The 23,740-nt window shown below is 39.8% G+C and overlaps 1 protein-coding gene across 6 annotated transcripts in view; it reads right to left on the reverse strand.

Moving 5' to 3' along the window:
* The window catches only part of EDAR (ectodysplasin A receptor), a 120,919-nt gene that overhangs the window by 25,813 nt on the left and 71,366 nt on the right, over window positions 1-23,740 (reverse strand). For 5 of the 6 annotated variants that reach the window (XM_072621831.1, XM_072621833.1, XM_072621832.1 and 2 more), the window contains 4 exons: window positions 19,204-19,272; window positions 17,340-17,462; window positions 14,337-14,518; window positions 6,213-6,298 (listed from right to left, as the gene is read on the reverse strand). In XM_072621831.1, coding sequence (XP_072477932.1) covers window positions 6,213-6,298; window positions 14,337-14,518; window positions 17,340-17,462; window positions 19,204-19,254 — 442 coding nt within the window. In that variant the 5' untranslated portion in view covers window positions 19,255-19,272. Of the gene's footprint in view, window positions 1-6,212; window positions 6,299-14,336; window positions 14,519-17,339; window positions 17,504-19,203; window positions 19,273-23,740 lie in introns of those variants that run through there. The other variant, XM_072621835.1, reaches the window with a different exon arrangement.

Below are 23,740 nucleotides of genomic sequence, written 5' to 3' on the forward strand. Positions count from 1 at the left end.
CCTCAGTTTCCTTATCTGTAAAATGACCCAGAGAAGGGAATAGCAAACCACTTTGGTATCTTTGCCAAGAAAACCACAAATGAGTTCATGAAGAGTAGGACACAACTGAAAACCACTAAGTAACAACATTAGTTCGTTAAAGAAACAAAACTGAGAAAGGATTACAAACTTGGGGCAAAGGATATTTTTAAAAAATATATAAATAAGACTGACTGACCACTTTATATTAGAAAACAAAGTGGTTATCTCTGCTAGAGCTGATGTTATGTGATGTCTAGATAAATGAAAACCTTGGTACTGATTCCATAGCAGTCTGGCTAGGGAGGGAGGTGGGAAGCTGTGCCCAGGACTGACTGTCCTCCTACAATGTAGCTGTCTAATCAGCCCCTAAGGGTGCATGCTCAGACAGTGAAACCTCTATGTTATGTAATCAAAGATTTTAATGATGCTTTTGAGATTGTAGTTAATCCCATAAATATGCCAGCATGCACCTAAGAGATGTATGTAGAGCTGAGAGGATGAAAACTTATTAGATCTCAGGGTTAAGTAACTCTAGAGGCATATTAAAGTGTCATTTAGTTTAACCCTTTCATTTTACAGATAAAGAAAGGGAAGGCCAGAGGAACTGAGTAACTTGCCTGAGATCACATGTGTAGCAAGTGGTAAAACCCAAATTTGAACTCAGATCTTTGACTCCAAATTCTGTCTTCCTTCCATTGTTATATGGTGCTTACTTACCCTGAAACATCCTTGAAGTAAGTGCTAAAGACTATTGCAATTGGGCAGTATGATACCCAAAGGGTTCATATAACCCTTGTGGGTTTCCATAACATGTAGGCACTGGTGAAACTACTGACTAAAATACCATTACATTGTCTGACTCAGAGCTGGACATACTGCAAGTGTTCAATAAACATTTGCTGATTAACTGGAGCCCCCGAAATGTGGTGGCCCTTGGGAAACATGGTAAAGTTGTTGCTAGATCAGGGATGGGGAACCTGCATCCTAAAGGCCATATGTGACCCTCTAGGTCCTCAAGTACAGCCCTTTGACTGAATCTAAGCTTCATAGGAAAAATTCCCTTAATAAAAGGATTTGTTTTGCAAAACTTGAACTCAGTCAAAAGGCTGCACCCAAGGACCTAGAAGGCCACATGTGCCCCCAAGGCTGCAGGTTTCCCACCCCTGCTAGAAAAAAAGATCCTTTAGAAACATTGACTTTACAGAATAATAAATTTAGGCTACTCTGTCCTAACCCTTTTTTAATTTGTACATTTTTGTTGTTGTATTTGTCCTTCATTCTTGAACAGGACCATGACATCAAGATGATGACATGACTTGCAGTTGAGTTTGATTCATAGGACTTAAAGAAGAATTTGATTTTGAGCCTATTTAAATGCTGAAGAAGGACTGATGTCCACCTAACATATCCTCAGATGGATCTGGGATCTCATAGATAAGGATGCTCCCTCCAATGATGCAGATCTCAGCCCATCCATGGCTGCCCACAGTCTGACCCTTATCCATGCACCCTGTAAGTATGACAATGGGAGTCCACCCAGTGTGCTGGTGGGCTTCCTTGATTTTTCTTGGTGTCACAACAGAGCACAAGGATGTCCATCTATTAGCACATATTAGCACAGACAAACCTGGCCCTTTTTGTACTTAAATTCGTTTGATGACATGTCTTTGCTCTGGTTCTTTGGAGTTCCTTATTTGTGTCATGGAATTAAAAAGTACTTTATCTTAGTAGCTCAGACTGCTCAAAGTTTTAGTTAAAAAACACAACTGGTGCCAAGCATGGTGGCAGACACATGGAATTCAAAGGAACTGTTATTAACGGGGGGAGTTTAAGTCCAATTATCATACTGCCCAATTGCAATAATCCACTAAAATAGTGGATTGCTTAAAGTTCCAGGGGTGGGGAACCTGTGGCCTGAAGGACACAAGTGGACTTCTAGGTCCTTGGGTACAACCTTTTGACTGAATCCAAGTTTTACAGAACAAATTCTTTTATTAAGGGGATTTGTTCTGTGACATTAGGATTCAGTCAAAGGGCTGCACTTGAGAACCTAAAGGGCCACATGTGGCCTTGAAGTCGCATCTTCCTCATCCCTGAAGACATCTGAGCTACAACTGGGCTAAAGCCAATCAGGTGTCCTAACTAAATCTAGAAGAAAAATGGTAAGTCTCCAGGAGCAGGCACTAGGGGCACTGGACTGAGTAAGAGAGAGGTGAACTGGTCATGTTGGAAACGAAGTGGGTCAAAGTTTCTATGATGATCAGTGGTAGGGTTGGAGCCACTATACATAATGTGTATTTTGAAATATGTTTTAAGCTTTAATAGCTTAAAGTTGTATTAGCACTTTAGGACACCCTGTGTATGTGTGTGTGTGTGTGTGTGTGTGTGTGTGTGTGTGTATACACATATTAGCAAACAGGAAAATATATCATGAATGAGAGGGGACCGGATAATTACTATACGAAGACTCTTCTACAGTGTGCATCTTATCATGAAAGAGAGACAGTTGCTGATGCAAGGATGAACTTAAGGGTTACCTAAGGGTCATTTAGATTACGTTGGCTTTGGCAGCTAGACAGCATCCTCCTGGACATGTAAAGGTACAGTTGAAGTAACTGGAGGGAGGGAGAGAGGTGTTAGAATCTACGCTGTTTTGCTTCAAGCCTCATGAAAAAGATTACTTTTAAATAGAGATCTATAAGCCCAATTGGCTTCTCCACTTGATTTATGTTGCAGCTTCCCCACACCTACCACCTATGCCTACCTATGAGGGATGGCCAATTATAATTCTTTGGAGACTGTAGTGTTCCAAGATTGGTAGCCATAAGCTATCCCCTTTGTTATTTTCCTCAAATTTCCTGGTACTCTTAGGGCCCTTTCAGTGTCTTTGATGGGTCACTTAAGGCTTATTTGAATGGACTCAACTACAGAAGGAGCCGAAGTCTCAGTGAAGGTGGCTAAAGCAAAATATTTTAAACTTTTCATATGGCTGTGCTTATGAAAGTCCTTGATCCTTCAGAAAAAGTTCTAGGAAGGAAAGGATCTGTAGAGTTGGATCTAGCATTGACAGGGAAGGCCATGACCTGATTGATAGGCAGAGAACACTTCAGCTTCATCTGAAAGTGCATGTAACATGTTTTCCTATGTCTTTGGAGGGGAGGGGGACAGGTCTCAAGTTTCCTGATTTAGTTTAGTGCTGCACTCTGAAACTCCATCTGCTCCAAAGCCCGTCATTTTAGGGGTGACTAGAGAGGTAAAATAACTTGCCCAAGGATTACATAATTAGCTGGCAGCAGGACTTGAGCAGAGTTCTGGGTCTCTGTATGCATGTCAGTATGAAGCTCTTTCTAGCATAATTTCTAGCATATATTTGGTCCTTAATAAATGCCCACTGATTGATTTCTATTAGTTACGAGGCTCTACCTTCTTCCAGGATTGTAAACTTAATAAGAATGTACTTTAAAAGCTTCAAATATTAGATCTGGCTCCACTGCTCTACTGAGGAGATGCCTATCAAAATTAAAGGCACTCCATGGCACAATCCATGCACATTCAAATGAATAAGTCTAAATTCCCTGGAACTTAGTTCATTCAGCCCTCTTTTCCACTGTGACCTTCCTACTGAAACTAAACTTTGCTCTTTTCAGGGCTAACATCAAACATTTATGCCCTGCATCAAAAATACACAAATGGGGAACTTTGGAAAACTTGAAAAGAATTCAAGCTAAATGAATTCCCAGTAAGAAAACAAAATATTTTTCTTGTTTTATAAATGTGATGTTTTTAAATAGGGAGTGAGCATTTTACAACTCTGTCAAATGAGGAATTTATATTGCTAAATTATTTGGGATTGAACCGTATTGCCTGTCCCCTTTGAGGAGTGGTTGGTGGTGGTAGCCAGTTTCATCATGGGTCATTATGATAACCTGCTGGTAAGCCCACACATTTCCCCTAATTTGTGTAGTCATTTACAAACTGAGGTGTAGACAATCTCAGATTTAAAAAGCAAGCAAATCCATCATCACCATGTTTGTCTATTTTAATGCTTTTGAAGACCTGCCTAGTGGGAGACAGAGGTTGTTCTATCCCACTCTGCCAACGCTCCCTGGCCCAATTCAGAGTACAGTCATTCTGAACTGCTGAAAATGCTGTGGATAGAGCTTCCCAATGCTGGAGGTAGAAGGAAGGAGGAGATATTTTTCTATATCCCCCTTTTTTCTCTTTTTCTTTCTTTTCTGAAGGTTTTCACTATACTACTACTAAGACAAAGTCACAAAGAAATAAAAGGAGGAAAAAGATTTATCTGTGCCCATATATTTCTTACTGCTCTTTTCTTCATTCCCCAAAACTACGAGGTGTCCTCCTCCTGGGAAACTGATGAATGAATATGAATATGAATGTGATGAAATGTCATTGGGTCATAAGAAATGATGAAATGGAGAATTTTAGAGGAAAATGGGAAGGTCTTTGCAAATGCACCCAGAGCAAGGTGAGCAGAATTAGGATGGTCTCTACAATGATAACAATATTATGGAGAAAAATAATTTTGCAAGACTTTAGAACTCTGATCATCACAGTATTAAACCATGAATCCAAAGGAAAGAAGACAAAATATGCCCCTCACCTCCTGAAAGAGAGGTGATTCACTTAAAATGCAGAAAGAGACATGCTTTTTAAGACATGACCAATGTGGGAATTTGTATTGCTGGACTATGCAAGCCATGTATTGAAGGCTTTGTTTTTTGTTTGTTTCAATCTGCTCTTTTGGGAGGGCTGGGGAGGAATATTTGTTACCTGAGGACCCAAAATAAGAAACTATTAACAAAAAAGCTGTTCCTTATCCTACTCTCTTCCCATCATAAGGCAGCATCCTATGAGAAAAGGAACGGTAAAAAGTTGTCTTATCTTCTTATGCACTGGCGATCCTACAGAAGAACACACAGTATTGCTTTCACATTTCGCCCTCAAGAGGAGATGAGACTAAATTGTTAATTAATTTAGAAAGCTTTTGTGAATTACTGTTGCCTTCCTCAAATTCATCATCCAAGTCGTCAGTCCTTTTTGCACTAAGCTGGGTTGTGTTCTGGTGCCTGGATCTTTAATTTGTTGCCAGCTCCATAGGGATTGAGATAGGGACTGGACCTGTGATTTAATTGATAGAGGGCACTGCCAGGCAAGGAAACTTCCTCTACCAATGTAAGCCAGAATCTTCTCTGCAATGTGTAGTTATAGAGAGCTCTTTAGAGCATGTGGGCTGCACATAGCCCACTACACTCCTGAGTAGTAGTCTAGTGGATTAAAATATAACTAAGGAATATTTATGACAATAAATAAAAATATGATAAAGTATATATAATGTTAGCATGTAGTTTTCTTCTTTTATGAGGTGATTGGAATTAAGTGACTTGTCCAGGGCTACACCGCTAGTAAGTATATGAGGCTGGATTTGAACTCAGGTTCTTCTGACTCCAAGGCTGGTGATCTATCTACCGAGCTGTTTAGCTGCTCCATTAGTAGTTTTCTAAGTCAATATATGGCCTGCAGAAATCCTTACGTGTGCTTTAGTAGCCCCATTTCTATCTGAATTTGACACCACTGGCTTAGAACACAGAGGTTAAGTGACTTGCTCAAGCAAATCACATTTCTGGACTTTAGTTTCCTCATCTCTAAAAAGGAGGAGCTGGGTTAGATTTCTAGATATTGCTAAGTTATTTGGGATTGAACCATACTGCCTGTCCCCTTTGAGGAGTGGTTGATGAGTAGATGAAACTGGCTACTCTAGAAATCCCCTTTAGCTACAAATCAGTTGTCCTAATGTGTCTGGGTTTGTATCAATAGGAAGTTATTTCCCCACAAAGTGACTTCTGAAGTTTTGTGGGTTGAAAAAACTGCCACTGAATTTCTTCATTTGGAAAATGTGGGGATTGGATGATGTGATCTTTTATTTTCTGTGTATTCCACTGCTTCAGATTCTGGCCAGGTCCCCAAACACTCCAATTCCCAAAACTTCCTAAAGAGGACTCGTTAATTAAAGCTGTTTCTTGAATGTGCTGCAAAGTCATCTCTCTTGGAAAGAATTCAAATGGTTCTTGCTTATATAAAGATTATGCTTGACATCATTATCACCATTAATTGATATTATTACCATTATTTATTTAAAGATGCAAAATGAAACCAAAAGAGCAACTTACATTCTTTGGTGTTTGGGGGTGCGAGTGAGCAGGAGTAGCAAACCATTCCATAGATATTCCTTGGTCTGTTTTCCAGCATGTAGTAACTACACCGAGGGACAAGACGAGACAAAACAAATGACGTAGGTGAGTGGGCACAAAGTCATGAGTAACTAAGCAGTGACCAATTATGGTAAGAGAGAAAATTGCTATGATCTAGCAGGCTCCTTATTGTCAGCTTGATGACCCTATCCGTTTTGACTGATTATTTCCAGCTTTCATCTCCGCTAGCAGGCCCATGACAAAAGCAGTTAATCACACATACACAGTGTGAATCAGGAATGTTGCTTCACTAACCACCTCCTGCCCAAGGAGTTTCAACTGGGGCTTTTTTGCTTACCCTGAAAAGGAATTTTTCCTTATGATGAGGATATATCCAATCTCCTTGAAGCAATTGGCTGTTTTAAATTTGTCTTTGAATACCCAGCTTCATAGTACAGTACCTGCCCATTTTTTTTGGGGGGGGGGGGACTAGATCCATGGATTCATTGGTATAAGGATTCCTTTTATTTTCTCCAATACAGATTGGCACCTACTTTTTGGCTTAATACTCTTTGAGAGTTGCCTCAGGGCTCTGAGAGGTTGTGACATGTCCAGGTTCATGTAGCCAGTATGTGGCAGAGTTGGACCTATGTTGTCCTGAGTCCAAAGGTGGCTTTCTATCCACTACATATTCACATAGAAGGTACTTAATATTCTTTGAACTGAACCTTCTTCACCTATGAATGAATATCCTCTTTTGGAGTTCTTTCTGCTGTTTAATTTGTTTGGCATTGTGTATGTAGATCTGATGGGCTAACCCTGCTTGCCTCAGTTTCCTCATCTGTAAAATGAGCTGGAGAAGGGAATGTCTAACCAATGGGACCATGAAGAGTTGGACATGACCGAAACGACTCAACAGCAATGTAGCTCTCATTACCATCATCAATAATAAACATTTATTAAGTGCCTACTATGTTCAAGGCTCCTGGACTGAGTACGGTCGCTTTAGCTCCAACCCTTTGGAAAAAAGATAATCCAGTTTATCTGGGTTGCCAATAATGATGACAGGAGTTAAAAAAGCAGCTGTTCAATTGTTTCATGTAGGTCTCTGGAGATTTGTAGCATGTTTTAAGGTAGCATGAAATACAACCCAGCTGTAATCTAAATTCAGCCTTCTCCTCAGAGGGCAGTTTCTTGTCTTAAACACCTGTGTAGCTGCAAAACTTTGATTGGAACATAGAAAGGAGATGACATAGACCTCAACAATTTATCACACTGTGAGGCTAAACCTTTTTGCATTCTCTATCTCAAAGTAGCATTTGCTGTGCAGTATCTCTGTGACTTACCAACTTTAAAAGACAGATCCAAAAATCAGAGCAAACGGCTTCAGGATTTATTCCATCTAGTATGAGTAATGGAGATCTCTGCCCCAGCTATTCCTGTTCCCTCTGTGGTGTTTAGTACATAGTAAGTGTTTAACAAATGCTTTTTCATTCATTCATTCATTCATTCATTCATTCATTCATTCATTCATTCACTCATTCACTCATTCATTCATTCATTCATTCATTCATTCATTCATCCATTCAGTGCTCCAGAGCAGGTGGTTCTCATCTTTTACAGCATGAATTTGTTACAACAGAGCTTTTCTAACCACTGGCTTTGGCTCCTGTCTCAGTGTGCACAAGTTTTCCAGAAACATAAACATTCAACAGAAGATCATGAATGTTATCTATCACAATCTGAAAAGTATATTAAATAAAGAAATGAGTGCCAACATTTTCCTTTATTACAATTCAAGAGATGAAAAATCTTTCCCTGCTATTGAATTTTTCCATTGTTTTTGTTTAATAATTTCTTTTATTCTTCTTTTCCCCTATTGGCTTTATGAAGAGACAGACATCCAGCTGACAGCAGTGATTACCGACAGCTTGGTCTCCACAGTGTTGGTTGTGTAGGAATTTAAACTCCAGACCTTAATAAATTTGGATCATTACCAATAACATTATTATAATAATTGTTTTGCCTTTTTCCAATGGTTTTTTTAAAATCTTGGGATCCCTTTGATTCTCATAAACATTAATTAATCAGCATGCAAAACATTTCTTTGATGACACACAGATACTGATCTTCGTATCTTCATTTAACCCTTTCTGGAAAGAGAAAGGCTAGGAGCTGTTCTGCATTTCTCAAACACTCCTTTCGAAAGGAAAGTGTACATCTTTTTTTTTTTTTCCTGTAAGGTAGGGAGCAGTACAGGCAAAATGATGAATATTCACACAGAATCACAGAATTTAGAATTGAGGGGTAATTCAGTGGCCACCTAGCCCAACCCATACCCAAAATCAAGACTCACAATAATAAATTTCTCTCCAGTTTCTGCTTGAACACTATCACAAAGGGAAACACATTAGCTCTGGAAACAGCTTGTTCCACTCTGCCATAGTTCTGTTGGGAAGTTTTTCCAGATCTCAAGCCTAATTTTGCCTTTTTTGCAACTTCTGCCAAAAACAAAAAGTTAAATTTCTATTCCTCATGATGGTCCTTCAAGGACACGAAGACAGCTATGAGGTCCTTCAGCTTATCTGTTTGTCAAGTTAACCATGCCCAGTTACTCTAATTAATCTGTATATAAAAGCAGATTCGAGGCCCTTAGTTATCTTGGTGAATTGTTTCCTCTTTGTGTCTGGAATAGATCTCCCTACTGGGAGCAACAAGTCTTTCCTTGTATGAGAATGGCCATGCTAGCTAAGTTTTAAACTTACTTAAGAAGGTATGGGTCTGTATTGATCAACTACTGAAAAATGACGTCAAATGTCATTTCTTATATTCCATCTGCCCTTAGACAAAACCACACCTAAAAGCATCTTGGGCATATGAAAATCTATAGCCATTTAAAAATAACTCCCAGGAAGGATAGTCTGTACTTCTCTTGCTTACATATGTCAGTGTTTAAGCTTTTGTTGTTGAGAATTCTTGACTGTTTATATTTAACATAACTAGAATTTCCTCTATTCCTCTTGAACTGTTTTTGGTGGAAATGGAAAGCAGTTTGAAATAATGTTCTATATAGTAATCCATCAAATAGTTTGAGAGTTATTAATTAATGAGCCTAGTCATATTTTATTTATATTAGATAATCTTAGATCCTACAACTGTATAGTGGAAAGAGTTCCAAATTTAGAGTCAGAGAATCTGGGTTCAAATCCCAGCTCTGCTATGACTCACCATATGACCACGGACAAGTCATTTACCCCTCTCTGGGTGTTAGTTTCCTTACTTCTAAACTAGGTAGTTGGACTAGATGATTTCTCAGGACCCCTCCAGATTCAAATCTATAATCCTCTGAATTTCTCTGTATAGTCTAACTTCCAACTCATTGATCATATTTGGAATCTTACCTAGACATCCTCTAAGTTTTCTTTTTTGGGGAGCAGGGGAGTAAGAAAACATCTATTAAGTCTTTACTCCACTGTGTGGAGAGGTGGGAAGGGACATGAGGTGCCTGCACACAGCATGGTGGTTGGTGAACAGGTGGGTGGAGAGTGAAGTTAAACTTGGCTACAGCCTGGATCTATATGTAATGAGAGACTGAGGCAGCCACCAAAGGTGGGATGAGTGGAGGAGTCACAGCAGGAGCCGCAGGCATGAAAGGGTTAAATCTTCCAGGGCTTCACATGTGGATCTGGAGGAGTGGGAGGGAAATTCCTTTCTAAGTTTTCTGAATCTCTCTTAAGATGTACAACCCAGAAATGGACAGTTTAAATATGGCCCCTTGGCTTTCTTATTTAAGTGACTAATTTCCCACAAGCCAAAAAGGCACAGATAGGTTTTCCTTTCACTTGACACACTTGGTTGAAAATATGACTTACAATAGGCACCCCTGGGGCTTGCTACATCTCTCTAAAAATGTTGAAGCATAGAAATGACCAGTTGGGGCATTTCCATTCATCTCATCATCCTCTATAGGCTCATTCAAGGGTAGAGGGGCAAGGCATGTCAAACCAGCAAGCTGAGCATCTTTAGTACATAAGCAGATCCTGAGAGGTGGTTTTGAAATCTGACCTCTCCTCCTTTTTCTTTTTCATTTCTTTTTTGTTTTTTCAATCCCTGGTCCACCCCCTGCGTCCTTCTAGATAGGAAAGCCCCATGTACTGGCTATTGTTCAAAAGAGTGCCACTGTCACATACTGATGCATGGTAAAGCCTGTAGTGAATGAGGAAAGAGCCTTTTGCCAAACCACAATCAAGAAGGGAAGGCCAAAGATACTTGTGGAGTTATAAAGATAAATAGAAGGTAATATGGATCCACAGCCTAATGGCCACAGTGGATTGAGAAAAGATAAACAGCCTTTTATAAATCTAATTAAATTAATCTGCCAATTCTTTTTTTTCAATTCCTCCCAGTAAAATGCCATGGAAGATTGAGTTTTGTTCTTCAAAGCAGGAGTGAAAAACAAGGAAGTGGGATGTCCCACCATTATTCAGTTTAACTAGCATTTATTTATCAAGTGCCTACAAGGAACAAGGCACTATGCTAGGTACTAGGAATACCGATAAAAATGAGAAATAATCCTTGACCTCAGGGAGTTCTCTTGGATCAGACATTGACCAATGATTTAATTTCAAAAGGGGAGAGAAGGGAAGCAGTCATTTGTAATGTGTCTGGAAGACATAAAGACATAAGATATAAAACTAAGTGGTAAGGAAGAAGATGGAAATGAAACATTGCTTTTGGTTTGGGTAGCCATGGGGTTGGTCGGGTTTATTTTAAATAGCAGTATCTTGGCTCAGAACTAACCTGGAAACTGACTCTATGTTTTTTCTCTTTCCCCCTCTCCCATTACCTGCAAGAGAGAAGGATGTAATCTGCTGGAGAAGATGAGAGGGGCTGGGATTGGGTACATATGCACAGGGGTTGACCTTGACAAAGAGAAGGGCTATTTCTTTGTCAGTCGTTGAGGAAAATGAGGAGAGTTGGGAGACGATGTCAAAGGGTTTTGAGATGGAGAGAATGGGAGCTCATATTAAATGGCCACTATTTCACTGGGTCTACTTTGGTTGGTATGGACATCTCTTCCACTGATATAGATCACAGTCCTTCTCTGTCCTCACATCCTTGTCCATAATTTCCCATAATCCTCTATAAAGAATTTACTCAATATGCTAAAAGCTGTCCTCTTGCTCTTCTTAAATGGGGGCATTCCAAAATAAGACTCAGTTTGCTTAACTTCTTTCTCTCTTGCTATGACATAATTCCTTTTCCTTGTTCTAAAGAATATATTTTTCTCTCCTTTCTGAGGTGCAAACTTGCCTCGAAAACCCTAGATTAACCTTTGTCAGTATGAAGTTTACAGCTCAACTTATATCCTCATTGCACTGACTGGTAGCATCGGAGGACAGAATTTCACATTGGTAAAAGCAATGAGATAAATGAATTGATATGATGGTCAACATCAGACCAATAATATCTGAACAAGAATCTATTTGTTGGGTGTTGTGCACATCTGGTGTATAGAGAAATCTACTGGACCTGTGCCTCTAATTAGTTCTTATTCTTCCTAATTTACAGTCTTGGAGAGGGGGAAAAGGGCTCTCATAAAGTCATAAAGGGTATGTGTGTGTGTGTATGTGTGTGTGTGTGTGTATGTATACATATATATGTGTATATATATATGTATGTATGTATGCATATATATGCTTAGCTGTGGCATAGACACTCTTGCTACAATGTGTACAGAAGCAGATGTGGGGCTCAGAGCCCTAAGCAAATAGCTCCTAACACCCCAGGGCACAAAAACTTTGGTTCTTCCATGGCTTCATCTGTCCCAATATTTGTAACTGAAGACATAATTTCTGTCCCTCAACTACATGATTATTGATTTACTTTTCACCTCTTTGCCAACAACTCTGTTCTTTGTAGATCTCCTAAGATAAGAGTTTTGGGGCTGGAATGGACCTTAGAGGTCAGAAAGTTCTACCCTCTTCCCTTCATTTTACAGATGATGAAACAGAAAGGTTGAGGGATTTGTCCAGGGTCATATAGCTAGCCAGTGTCTGAGGTAGGATTTGGATCCAAGGGCTCCTGACTCCTAGTCCAGTGTTCTATCCATTGCTCCGCATTACCTTTTCAGGCTTTGGGGATGGATTATTTTTAGTAATGGGCCAGGTCTATTCTTTTTCTTTTTCTGTTGGCATGGATGCAATTAACCCATGATGGAAATGTGGCTAATTCTATCAACCAGTAAGGGCTCCCAATGTCTCCCAATTTCTGAGACAGGTCCTTTTGCTTGAGTCTCAAATAAAAAGTTAAATAAAATATATGTGATTCATTAGTTACTTAATAGATTTACATATATGTAAGAAAACATCTTTTACAGGTGTGGGCTCTTTTATTTGTACCTGTGATTTCATTAGCATAGGAAACTTCTAATGCGTAAATGGAAAGAATATTCAAAGAAATATCTTGGGAGAAAATATGAACACATTTTTAAAGAAATGGAGTAAAGTTCAATCATCTGCTCTAAGGATTCCATTGTACTGCTCTCCTTCAATTTCTTCTCATATTCTGTGAGGACATCATTATATGAAGATGGCTTTTGTTATATCACATATTCTAAATGTTTTAATTTTTCCAGACACCTCTATACCTGCTTTTATAAAACATTTTTTTAAAGATTGGTTCTCCCTTTTCTTTCCCTGGCTGGAAATGCTGGGCCTACTCATGGGTCAGATCCCTTTATTGATTGGCACAGAACGTTGACCTGTGTCTGACCTAGGCTGTTTGGCCCTCCCTTAGTCAAACTGGTGGTTCCCTGCTTCCATGGGCTCACCATACGCCAAATTTGTTGCAGACACCCTGCTGGCACAGCCCAAGGCAGCTCAGAACTCCCAAGCTTAAGAGATTTGCCAACCTCAGCTTCCCTGGTAGTTTTAATTACAGGTATGTACCATTATGCCTGACTTTTTCCAATTTTTAAATACAGGTTGAAGTAGAGACCTTCTGCATCTCAGAAACAGTGCTAAAACTGGGGCTGTTTGCCATGTTTTAACATGCAGTAGGCACTCCATAAGTGTTTGCTGAGTTGAAAAGAATGAAAAGGAATTAAGGATAGGGCTTACATTCTATTTCTTATAGACCCGGTCACTTGTGACGTACAGTCCAAAGTTCTGGCTCGGTTTACTCCACTTATTCTTTCTTCTCTTTCCCAATCTGCTCCCCTGCTACTACTGAAGTACCGAACTATGCTCCCCATTTCTAAGTACCACATAGATAGCAGGATTATCATATGTCAGACCACTTGAGGGTGCTAGCAACAATGTCCATAGTAGAAACCTTTTTAGGCTGTAGCTCTAACGTCAGGACTTGACAGCTTCACTTTATTTTACTTTTTTTATAGAGGAGACTTTTCAGGGTCATGTTTCAACACCTTTCCCTCCAAAGCCTTCCGATGTAGTGAAGTACAGTGGAGTTAAAGCCCTTGCTTTATTTTCAGTAGCCCTCTGAACATTTCAGGCTAAATAGTCTGGAGCTGTTTAGGGTGATTTAGTTCAATTTCCTCATTTTTGCAAGTGAAGAAATTGAGGCCTTAGGAAGCAAGTGATAAGCATCAGTGGTAGGATTTGAAGCAAGATCCAGAATTTTTTTAACCCATGCCTTCTATAATATATGAATAGTAATGCCTTAAATTCAGAGAATGATTTTAATTTTCCAAAGCATTTCCTCACCCCACCCCCAATTTGGTTCTCATGACAATTTTCTGAAGCATTCAGGGCAGGTAGCATTAGGTGAGTTTTACAGATGAGGAAACAGGGGCACAGAATGGTTTAATTACTTGCCTACTGTTACATAGCTAGATTTCAGCAGTCATCCCTACTAGAATTCATATTTCCTGAATCTAGGATTAGGCTGTTAATATTAGAACTGCCTTGCATATTAAGACTAGTTTAAATGACTGAATTACTCATTACAAAACATTTAAAATTGCATCTTCATCAGGGAAAGTCTACAGATGTTTCATCTCATTCTGGAGAGTGTCTCTTCTATGGAACTCAAGATTTTGTCTAGAAAAGAAAAGGAGAGCCCACAACATTCAGTCCTTACCCAGGGAGACACGGTCCACATTCTGCATCATTCTCCATGTCACCTGGAGTCAAGACAGTGGCTCGAAAGAAGCCTTCACAGTCCCTGTGACGCCTGCATATCTGGTAGCCTCCTTTGGAGAACTTTTCTGAGGGGCAGGGGACGCAGCCGTAATCATCATCTTTGGTGCCGTAGCCACAGGTCTGTAACAAAAAGAAAACCCAGCAAGTGATCAAAGCGCGATGCTTCTACTTTGCTTGTCCACACTTCTGGCGTCATCAGCACACATCCTGCCCATTAGTCAGCTTGCTGCCATGCTCTGGGGCATGAACCCTCTGGTTCTGCATCTCAGGCAGCCTTCCTTCCTTTGGACCTTTAACTTCTGACCTCCAAAGAGTCCCAGAGGTCCCTCTGGCTCCCAATTTATGGGACAGGTCCTTTTGCTCAAGTCTCAGATAAATAAGTTAAATAAAATATATGTGATTTGTTAGTTACTTAATAGATTTATATACATGTAAGAAAATACCTTTTACAGATATGGGCTTTTTTGTTTGTACCTGTGATTTCATTAGCATCGGGAACTTCTAATGCGTAAATCTCCTCTACCAACACAGGTGGGCAATTACTTGGTACTTTATACTCTTGGAGAACTCCTTGTGGTACTGAGAGCGATGTGTCCCTGGTTCCACAGATTACAGATGATACATACTAGGAGAAGGACTAGAACCCAGGTCTTCCTGACTTCAAGGCTGACTTTCCACTATGTTATAACGCCTGCCGCTGCTATATAATTTTTAGCAAAGTAAATTGATGTTTTCTTGTTTATTTATATAAAAAATTGGATATGAATTTATTTGTATATTTTATATTTATATAAAAATTTTTTCCTATAGGAAGGTCAGAGTCAGCTTGTATTTTAAAATTTATATCATTTTTTCCCCACAAACATTTGTAAGTTTGAAGACTTCCTCTAAGCTTGTTTGTTTGTTTTTTTGGCAAAATGAAGGAGAAGAGCAATAGGAGGAAAAGCTGAACAAAATCTGGGTAATCTGGTTAATTTTATCATGGAATCTCTGGGATGCCCATACTTTTGCTTGTACTTGTTCCATTTATTTATTATTAATAATATTAATAATAATAATGACTAGCACTTATATAATGCTCTAAGGTTTTAAAATGCTATCCATTTTGACCTCACAACAACCCTGTGAACACAAGAACCATATGGTTCTAATATCATCATCTTCATTTGACAAAATTTTACTATCTTCAGTCCACAAGGCAAGTGAGGCTTACTATAGCCTCTGAGGCATGCTGGACCCCAGCTTGTCTCTGTGCATGTGGTTAACAGGTTGTTCCTCTAAGTTCACCATTGACAGCCACCATATTTGGCTTGGCTATGGGACACTGACATGGGTTATTGGTCACTCTCTGTCTTCGTCACTGCTTGGCACTCTGTGCCAGATAATGCAACTTCTCCACAGTCAAATAATTAGGCTTTTGGGATCAGCCGGCCTGCACCCACCCAGGTACAGTTAAGGAGTAAATAGGAGTTCTCCATTATTCCAAACACTTGTATGGGTAGTTATATGTATGAGGAAAGAAGGAGGGGAACTGGAAGGGGAATACAATCATAATTATTAATAAAGTTGGGCACTGGCACCTGACTTCTGGCATCTGCCCATGAAGTGAAGTAACCTGGTACAGTGGAAAGAGGACTGGATTTGGAGCCAAAGGACTGGGGTCTACATCCTACATCTGCCCTAAATCTTTTCACTGACAACATGTATGATCAAGGGCAAGTCACTTCAGCCTCTCTGGGCTTCAGTTTCCTCTACTGTAAAGTGAGAGGGAGGCTTGAACTAATTTCTCTGGCTGTCCCTTTGCCTGGAACACTCTCCTTCCTCACCTCTGCCTATGGGTTTATCTTAAATACCGACTACAATCCCATCTCTTAGAGGAAATCTTCTCTTATTGGTGCCTTCTCTCTGTTAATTATTTCCCATTTATTTTATATATAGATTGTAAAGATTTGTTGGCCTGTCATTTTTCCCATTAGATTGTGAGGCCAGAGACTCTCTTTTGCCTCTTTTTATAAAAAAAAAGAATGTGTGTGTGTGCGTGTGTGTGTGTGTGTGTGTTTGTCCTTCGTTGCCAAAGAAGACCCTGCCATCAGAGAAATCATGACGTGACTTGCACTTGACTTTGTTTTGAGTGAGGGAGGGCTGTGCAGGTCACCAGCCTCACTTCTCCTCCAGAGCCATCTGAATCCAGTGACCAGGTATTCATCAGGATGACTGGAGATGACCCAGGATGAGGCAATTGGGAGTAAGTGACTTGCCCAAGGTCACACAGCTAGTGTGTCAAGTGTCTGAGGTGAGATTTGAACTTAGGTCCTCCTGACTCCTGCACTGGTGCTCTATTCACTGCACCACCTAGCTGCCCCACATAAAAAAGAGATGTACAGTATATTCACAGAAAATACAGTGCCTGCACGTAGTAAGTGGTTAATAGATGTTTATTGACTGAACGACCTCCAAGGTCTCATTCAGGTCTTAATCTAAGACCCTATGACATGGACCTTTGAAAGGTTTTATTTGTTTGTTTCGGTTTTAACTTTCTAATAGGGTTACATATAGTGGACTTTCTACCCAAAGAGAACAGGTGCAGAACCTATGATCAGATATCCTTTTTTAAAAAGAATTCCTGTCATACTTGGTGAAGATTTCTTGAAATATGTTAAATCAAGCTGGAAGAAGATATCAATAATCTTCATCCTACTAAGAATAGGCTCTATCACTGGAGATTATGCTATCTAATCCCAATGTTTAGTTATTGAGGAAGATCAAATATATCCAAGCCATGTGAATATGAAGCAGAGAGCCATCCATATTTTGGAATCTTTACATCAGGTTAACAGGTTGTTCCCCTTGCACTTGGTATTTTGTGTTCTCTCAGGAGTGATCTAGTCAGCTGGTCTCCTTTGGGAAATAATCTGGTCAAAGCGATGAATTCAGTACTTACCATATATGGTTCTTCTCCAGGCTCGCACTGGGGGCAGTCATGGCACATCCCTGTGGTCTGGTTGTAATACTCATTCTCTCCACAGTTTGAATACTCAGCGCTGGCTGGGTACATCAGAGACACCTGTCACCAAGAATAGGAATCCACGTCGGCCTTCCTTGACCCTTTATAAACATTAGACATTTGCCCAAAGACAAGTACTTAGACATCTCAGATTTCCTTTTGGAAGGGGAACAGTCTTTAAGTCTTCCATAGCTTCTATTGTGATAGTAGAGGAGGAAGCAAGGGTGGGGGGGGGCATGTATGAGTATTTTTGTTTTTAGAAGGGACCCACTCAGTAGAGTGTTTATTCAGTTTGTGAGGTCCCCTTCATAATTTTTCTTCCAACATGGTTACCAATAAGGACTCTTCGTCAGTTTTTGTTGTGGAACACTTTATTTTCCTAATGATGTTGGACCAATTCACATAGGTACGTCATCATGATACTAATAGTAATAATGATGATGTCCGGTATTAATTTAGGACATTAAGGTTTATAAAACGATTCACATATATTTTCTTATTTGATCCAATAAATATATTTTGAATTGAATTATCTACAAAATTATCTATGTAAAGAACTTTGGATTTTAGTTTAAGCATCGGGATTCAAGTTCCAGCTTTTTTATACATTACCTGTATGACTTAGTGCAAATCACTAAAGTTCCTGGGGCCTCAGTTTCCCCATCTGTAAACTGAGTGGTTGTAACTAGAATGGGGGTAGGGGGAACTAAGATCCTTTCCAGCACTACAGCCATGATTATATGAAATAACAATGCTTTTTACAAAAGGAGTTCTCAATAATACACTTCATTATGATTTTTTTCTCCTTTCTGTGAAATTAAGAACATTCTTTCTCTATTACTTTTTTATTTTTCCCTTTCTCTCTCTTGCAGAATTTCTTTTTTTTCTGGTTAGTCCTTTTTGGTAAGCTTAGGTAATATAAGGGCAAATTCGCATAGACACATAAGGTATAATGCACAGTTTTAGGCACATGTCTGCATATTAACTAGATTAACATTTGTAAGCTTTGTAGTTATAAGGATCCTTCTCCCCTTTGCATATGGGAGGATATAAGTAGTAGAACCCAATACCCAGCTCTAGTGTTACCCATCCTGTGAGTTACTTGAATATATAGCTATTTGATGGGAAATTCCCACCTTGGCTTCTTCTTGTCCCCTAGCCCCCACCCCAACATGGCCCAAGTCTATTTATGTGAGTGCTAGCCTGTAGTCTAGGCACTCACAGCACAATAGACCACAACTAGGTATATTGTGTTTGTCCTTCATTTTTGAAGAGGACCATGACATCAGAGAAATGATGACATGACTTGCACTTGACTTTGTTTTGAGTGAGGTAGGGCTGTGCAGGTCACCAGCCTCACTTTGTCCTCCCGAGCCATCTGGGTCCAGTGACCAGATATTCATCAAGATGACTGGAGATTGCCCAGGATGCAGTGGGAGATCCTTGCCTTTTTAGGTTAAGGCCTTTTCAGGTACTCACTTAAAGTGAGGTAGTGCCCATTCAGCGAATAAGTCTCACCTCTTTAAGAAGTAAGTAAAGGGTTGATCCCTTTAATTAATAAGAAAGCAAAACAAAAAAATGTGAAAGAATGCTTTACGCACCTCTCATACCAACTGTTCTTCCACATTTAGTGGTTTGGGGATAGGTGGAGAAAAAGGCTAAAAATCTATAGACTCATAAAACTTATTTGCAATCAAGCTTCACTATACCCAAATATGAAGAGTTGCTTAAAGTGAGCAGAGGAAGGAGTAAATTGAAATAGTCAAAAAGAAATCTAATCTTAGAGACGAGACATACTCACCACCAGAAAGGGAAGGAAATGGGTCCATTTATAGTCACTCACGTTGGCCATATTTTCTGAGATATTCACCTGGAAAGACACGATTCATTAGTACAATGCAGAGACCCAAACACAGAATTGTTGGAAGCCCCTGCTTTGCCAGGACATTCTGCCCCTGCTTTAAATACAAAGCTCAATGCTTTTCTTCCAGGAACTAACTTCGTTCCCCCTGGAGATATACCTAGCACGGTACCCTTGGACGTAGTTGACTCGATAAATATTTGTGAATGATTGAATGAGTAAATGCATGCTCTCTCCTCCTGCCAACCTGGTGAACAAGACTGCCTTTAAGAAAAATGCAAGTTACTGTTGTGTATGGCCCATCAGGCTATTATGTAGTGCTAACTAAACACAGGGATAAATAATGCACACCAAAAAAGAAAAGCTGTATTCAAACTAAATCCCATTTCTTCCTACCTTGGGGCTGATTCCATGGCCCTAACCCAGAAGTGCACCCACTCATGGGAGTAAATCCCAGAAAAAAAAAAGATCCTTGGAGAACACTGAAGAATCTATTATAAAACTCTACGTTTAGTGACTAATTGTTTAATATGTGGTGTGGGCTGTAAAAACTTCAGGTCTTTTCAAAAACACTAAACATTAGCTGCTCTGTTAGATTCCATCCTGGCCTCTGCGCCCCTCAGCAAGGGGAGACTTGGACTCAACACCCTGGATAAGAACTTCACCCACTACCACTACTCACTTCTATTATGGTTACAGAAGCAGGAAGAGATCTGACCTAACGTCTATGTTTTATAAAATATGGAAAGATTTGGAAGGGACTTTGGAGTTAACTCAATCTAACCCCTTTCATTCCCTCTCTAAACTTCTACAAGTCATGTCTATGATCTTGTTCTCTAAAAAAGGCTACCCATTGTTACTCATGGTTCAGTAAAGCACCTGAAACACTAAGCTTCATAAGTCAATTGCCACTAAAACATGAGAAGAACTTTTTTTTATAATTAATTTTATTTATTTTCAGTGTTCTACAACCACTACCATATAACTTAGATTTTTTCCCCCTCTTTCTCCCCATCTCCCCATTTCCTCCCTGAGATGGTATACAGTTTTATTTAGGTCCCACACTTACATTCCTATTAAATACATTTTCACTATAGTCATGCTGTGTAGAAGAATTGAAATGAATGGGAGAAATCATATAACAAACCAAAATGTAATACACACAAAAAAATGATCTGCTACATTCTGAATTCCATAGTTCTTTCTCTGGATGTGGAAGGCATTTTGCTTTAAAAGACCATTGGGAATTTTTTTAAGTCCTTGCATTGCAATGAAGTTCCAAGTCTACCAGAAAAAACTCTCGCACACTGTGGTCATTGCTGTGCACAAAGTTCTCCTGGTTCTGCTCCTTTCACTCAGCATCAGTTCATATAAGTCTTTCCAGGCCTCTCTGAAGTCTTCCTGTTCATCATTTCTTTATAGCACAATAGTGTTCCATTACATTCATATATCACAATTTATTCAGCCATTCCCCAAATGATGGCCATTCCCTTGATTTCCAGTTTTTGGCCCCCACAAAGAGAGCTGCTATAAATATTTTTGTACATGGGGGACCCTTTCCCATTTTTATGGTCTCTTGGGCATACAGTTCTAGAAGCGATATTGCTGTGTCAAAGGGTATGCACACTTTTGTAGCCCTTTGGGCATAGTTCCAAACTGCTCTCCAGAATGTTTGGATCAGCTCACAGCTCCACCAACAATGAATTACTGTTCCACCTCTCCTACATCCTCTCCAACATTTATCATCTTCCTATTCTGTCATGATAAGCAGAACTTTAGAAGGGCATTCTTCCTTTAGCTTGGAACAAGAACTGATGGTGATTGAGTAGGTAGAGTTTACAGGTGCTAAGGAAGGTCACCTCCCTTCTTCCCCTCAAAAGCTCCTGGGATAAAGGAAATCACATTTAAGGTATAAACGGGAAGTTGAGGCATTGCTCAAAGGGTTTCACAAATTAAACATCTTGGCTGTGATTTGTGGCTGTGACATTTGATCCCTGCAGTCACAATGATGATCCTTTGATGTTATCTTGTAAAGAGCTCTAGGTTCTTCTAGATCAGGGGCTTTTAACCATTTTTTTAAAGTCATGGACCCCTTCATGATGCCCATGGATCCCTTCTCAGAATAATGTTTTTCAATGAACAAAATTATATATAAAATAAAAAAAGATGAGTGAAAATAAACATGTATTTCTTTTTTCCCATGCAAGTTTACAGACCCCCTCATAGAAATCTATCTATAGGCCTCTTGGAGGGGTGGTCCATGCACCCCAGGTTAAAAGCCCTTATCTTAAAACCTCCCAGAAAGATTCTAATTATTGGTCGTCTTTCCTTTTTGGAGTATACTCTACAATACTATTAAATTAGCTTAGAGAGCCCCAAAGTTTACATTTCTAAACACTAAATAGATTGAGACAAGATTAAAGAGCCTGCCACCCCAGCAGTGAACTCAGTGTATGTTTGCCTTCCAGCCATGGAGCAGGTCAGGGCAGGAAGCTCAGGGGAAAGGCTAGAGTGGTGTGGTACCTTCAGTGCTTCAGGAAATGACTCCTGGAGGTGGAGGGGAGTGGAGCAGTTGGGGTGGGGTGAAGGAAGTGAAGGGGTGGGAAAGGGAGAGTGCGAAAGATGAAAGCAGGGGCAACTGCAAAAAGAAAACCCAGTGGAAAGGGGCAGAGTCTCTCCTCCCTCAGAACAGGCACTCCCTAAACGTTGCTCCTTTCCCTCAAAGGCCAGCAGAGCGCTCCTTTGGGTTTCTATTGAGCTGGTAGAGAAGGCAGAAAGGCTCCCCCTCAGAGAGCCCAAGCTGCTGGAGGCCTTCCAAGCATAATATCAATGGCTTCTAATTTAATTGACTTCTAATTATAGCAGGGCCTTGGAGAAGCTCCCTAGAAATACTGTGGAGGGCTGTGCCGGCCTCAGTTTGGTAGAAGGCAGAAACATTTATTGAGAGGGTTAAGAAACAGGTTTGGAGGCTACTGTTCACCTTGAGGCTTTTGAATAATGATAATCATTAATAATAATGACTAAAATGTATAGATCACTTTAAGGCTTGCAAAATGCTCTGGATGTCAAGTCATTTGATCCTCACAACAAGCCTATGACAGGTACTGTTTCTCTGACTAAAGTGTCCCTAGGTGAAGAAATGGAGGTTGAAAGAGTGGTTAACTGACTTATCTGGGGTCACTCCCCCAGCAAATGTCAGGAGGGAGGATTCAGACTCAGGTTTCCCTTGCTGAGTGCTGAGAGAGAGAGAGAGAGAGAGAGAGAGAGAGAGAGAGAGAGAGAGAGAGAGAGAGAGAGAGAGAGACAGAGAGACAGAGAGACAGAAGTAGACAGAAAAAGGCAGAGACAGATAGACAGGAGACAAAGAAAGGGTTGTTGCTTTGATAACATTCCTGTGAAAGGGAGAGGATGTAGGGGATATAGCATATTTCTCTAGTTTAGATTCCATATCTGAAGCCATACTTGTCTTAGCAAAATGAAATGTTGCCTTGGGAACTTCAGTGGAGAAGGTAGACTGGGAATATCTTTTGGATTTCCACTAAGGGATTTCAAGTCAGTCAGGAACCAGTGTTAGGAGCTGCCTTCTGCCTTGGCATCCTGTCTGTTTTGATTCTGAGAATTTGATATGAAATGATCAAAAATCACTTCTCCAATATATTAGACTCAGACATTAAAATCCTCCTTCATTATCTTTTACCATCTCCTGCCATAAAGAAAGAACCTTTTGCTTTCTAGTTTACAGGCTAATTCTGTGAATAGTTCCAATAGTCCAGTGGCTGGTACTGGATCTTCTTACCCCACTCTTACCATGTTTATTTAATTTTGGGGATTACCTAGCTATAATTCATTCATTCATCAATTTACTTATTCACTCATTCACTTACTCAATAATCCTAGATTAAGCAATGATGTTGAAAAGCACTTTTTGTTGTTTAGTCATTTTCAGGCTTGTGTGAGCTGTCATGACCCTTTGGGGGCTTTCTTTGGCAAAGATATTAGAGTAAGTTGCCATTTCCTTCTCCAGCTCGTTTTACAGATGAAGAATCTGAGGCAAATAGGGTTAAGTTACTTGCCCAGGATCACATAGGTAGTAAGTGTCTGAGGCCAGATTTGAACTCTGGGAGATGAATCTTCTTAACTTCAGTCCAGCAATGTATCCACTGGATCACATAGCTGCTCAAAGAGCACCCAGCCCAGCCTTTTCCATTTTTTTAAACTTTATTAACAATTTTGATAAAAGCACTGTGAAAGTAGAAGGCAATATACTGGGAGAGTTGGCTAAAATAAAATCCTTTGTTGTTTTAGTGAGTTTCCTTGGATAAGTGACTTGCCCAGGATAGATGAGCTAGCCATATCAGAATCAAGACTTGAACTCAGGTATTTGAGACTCCAAGGCCAGTGTTCTACATTGTGCTAACTCTTGTTCTTTAAATGTTTGTCTTTAGCTTCCCTTCTCTCTCTGTCTCTTTTGCTATTT

Source organism: Notamacropus eugenii, chromosome 6 (genome assembly GCF_028372415.1).
Source record: "Notamacropus eugenii isolate mMacEug1 chromosome 6, mMacEug1.pri_v2, whole genome shotgun sequence".
In the NCBI taxonomy this organism is placed as follows: domain Eukaryota; kingdom Metazoa; phylum Chordata; class Mammalia; order Diprotodontia; family Macropodidae; genus Notamacropus; species Notamacropus eugenii.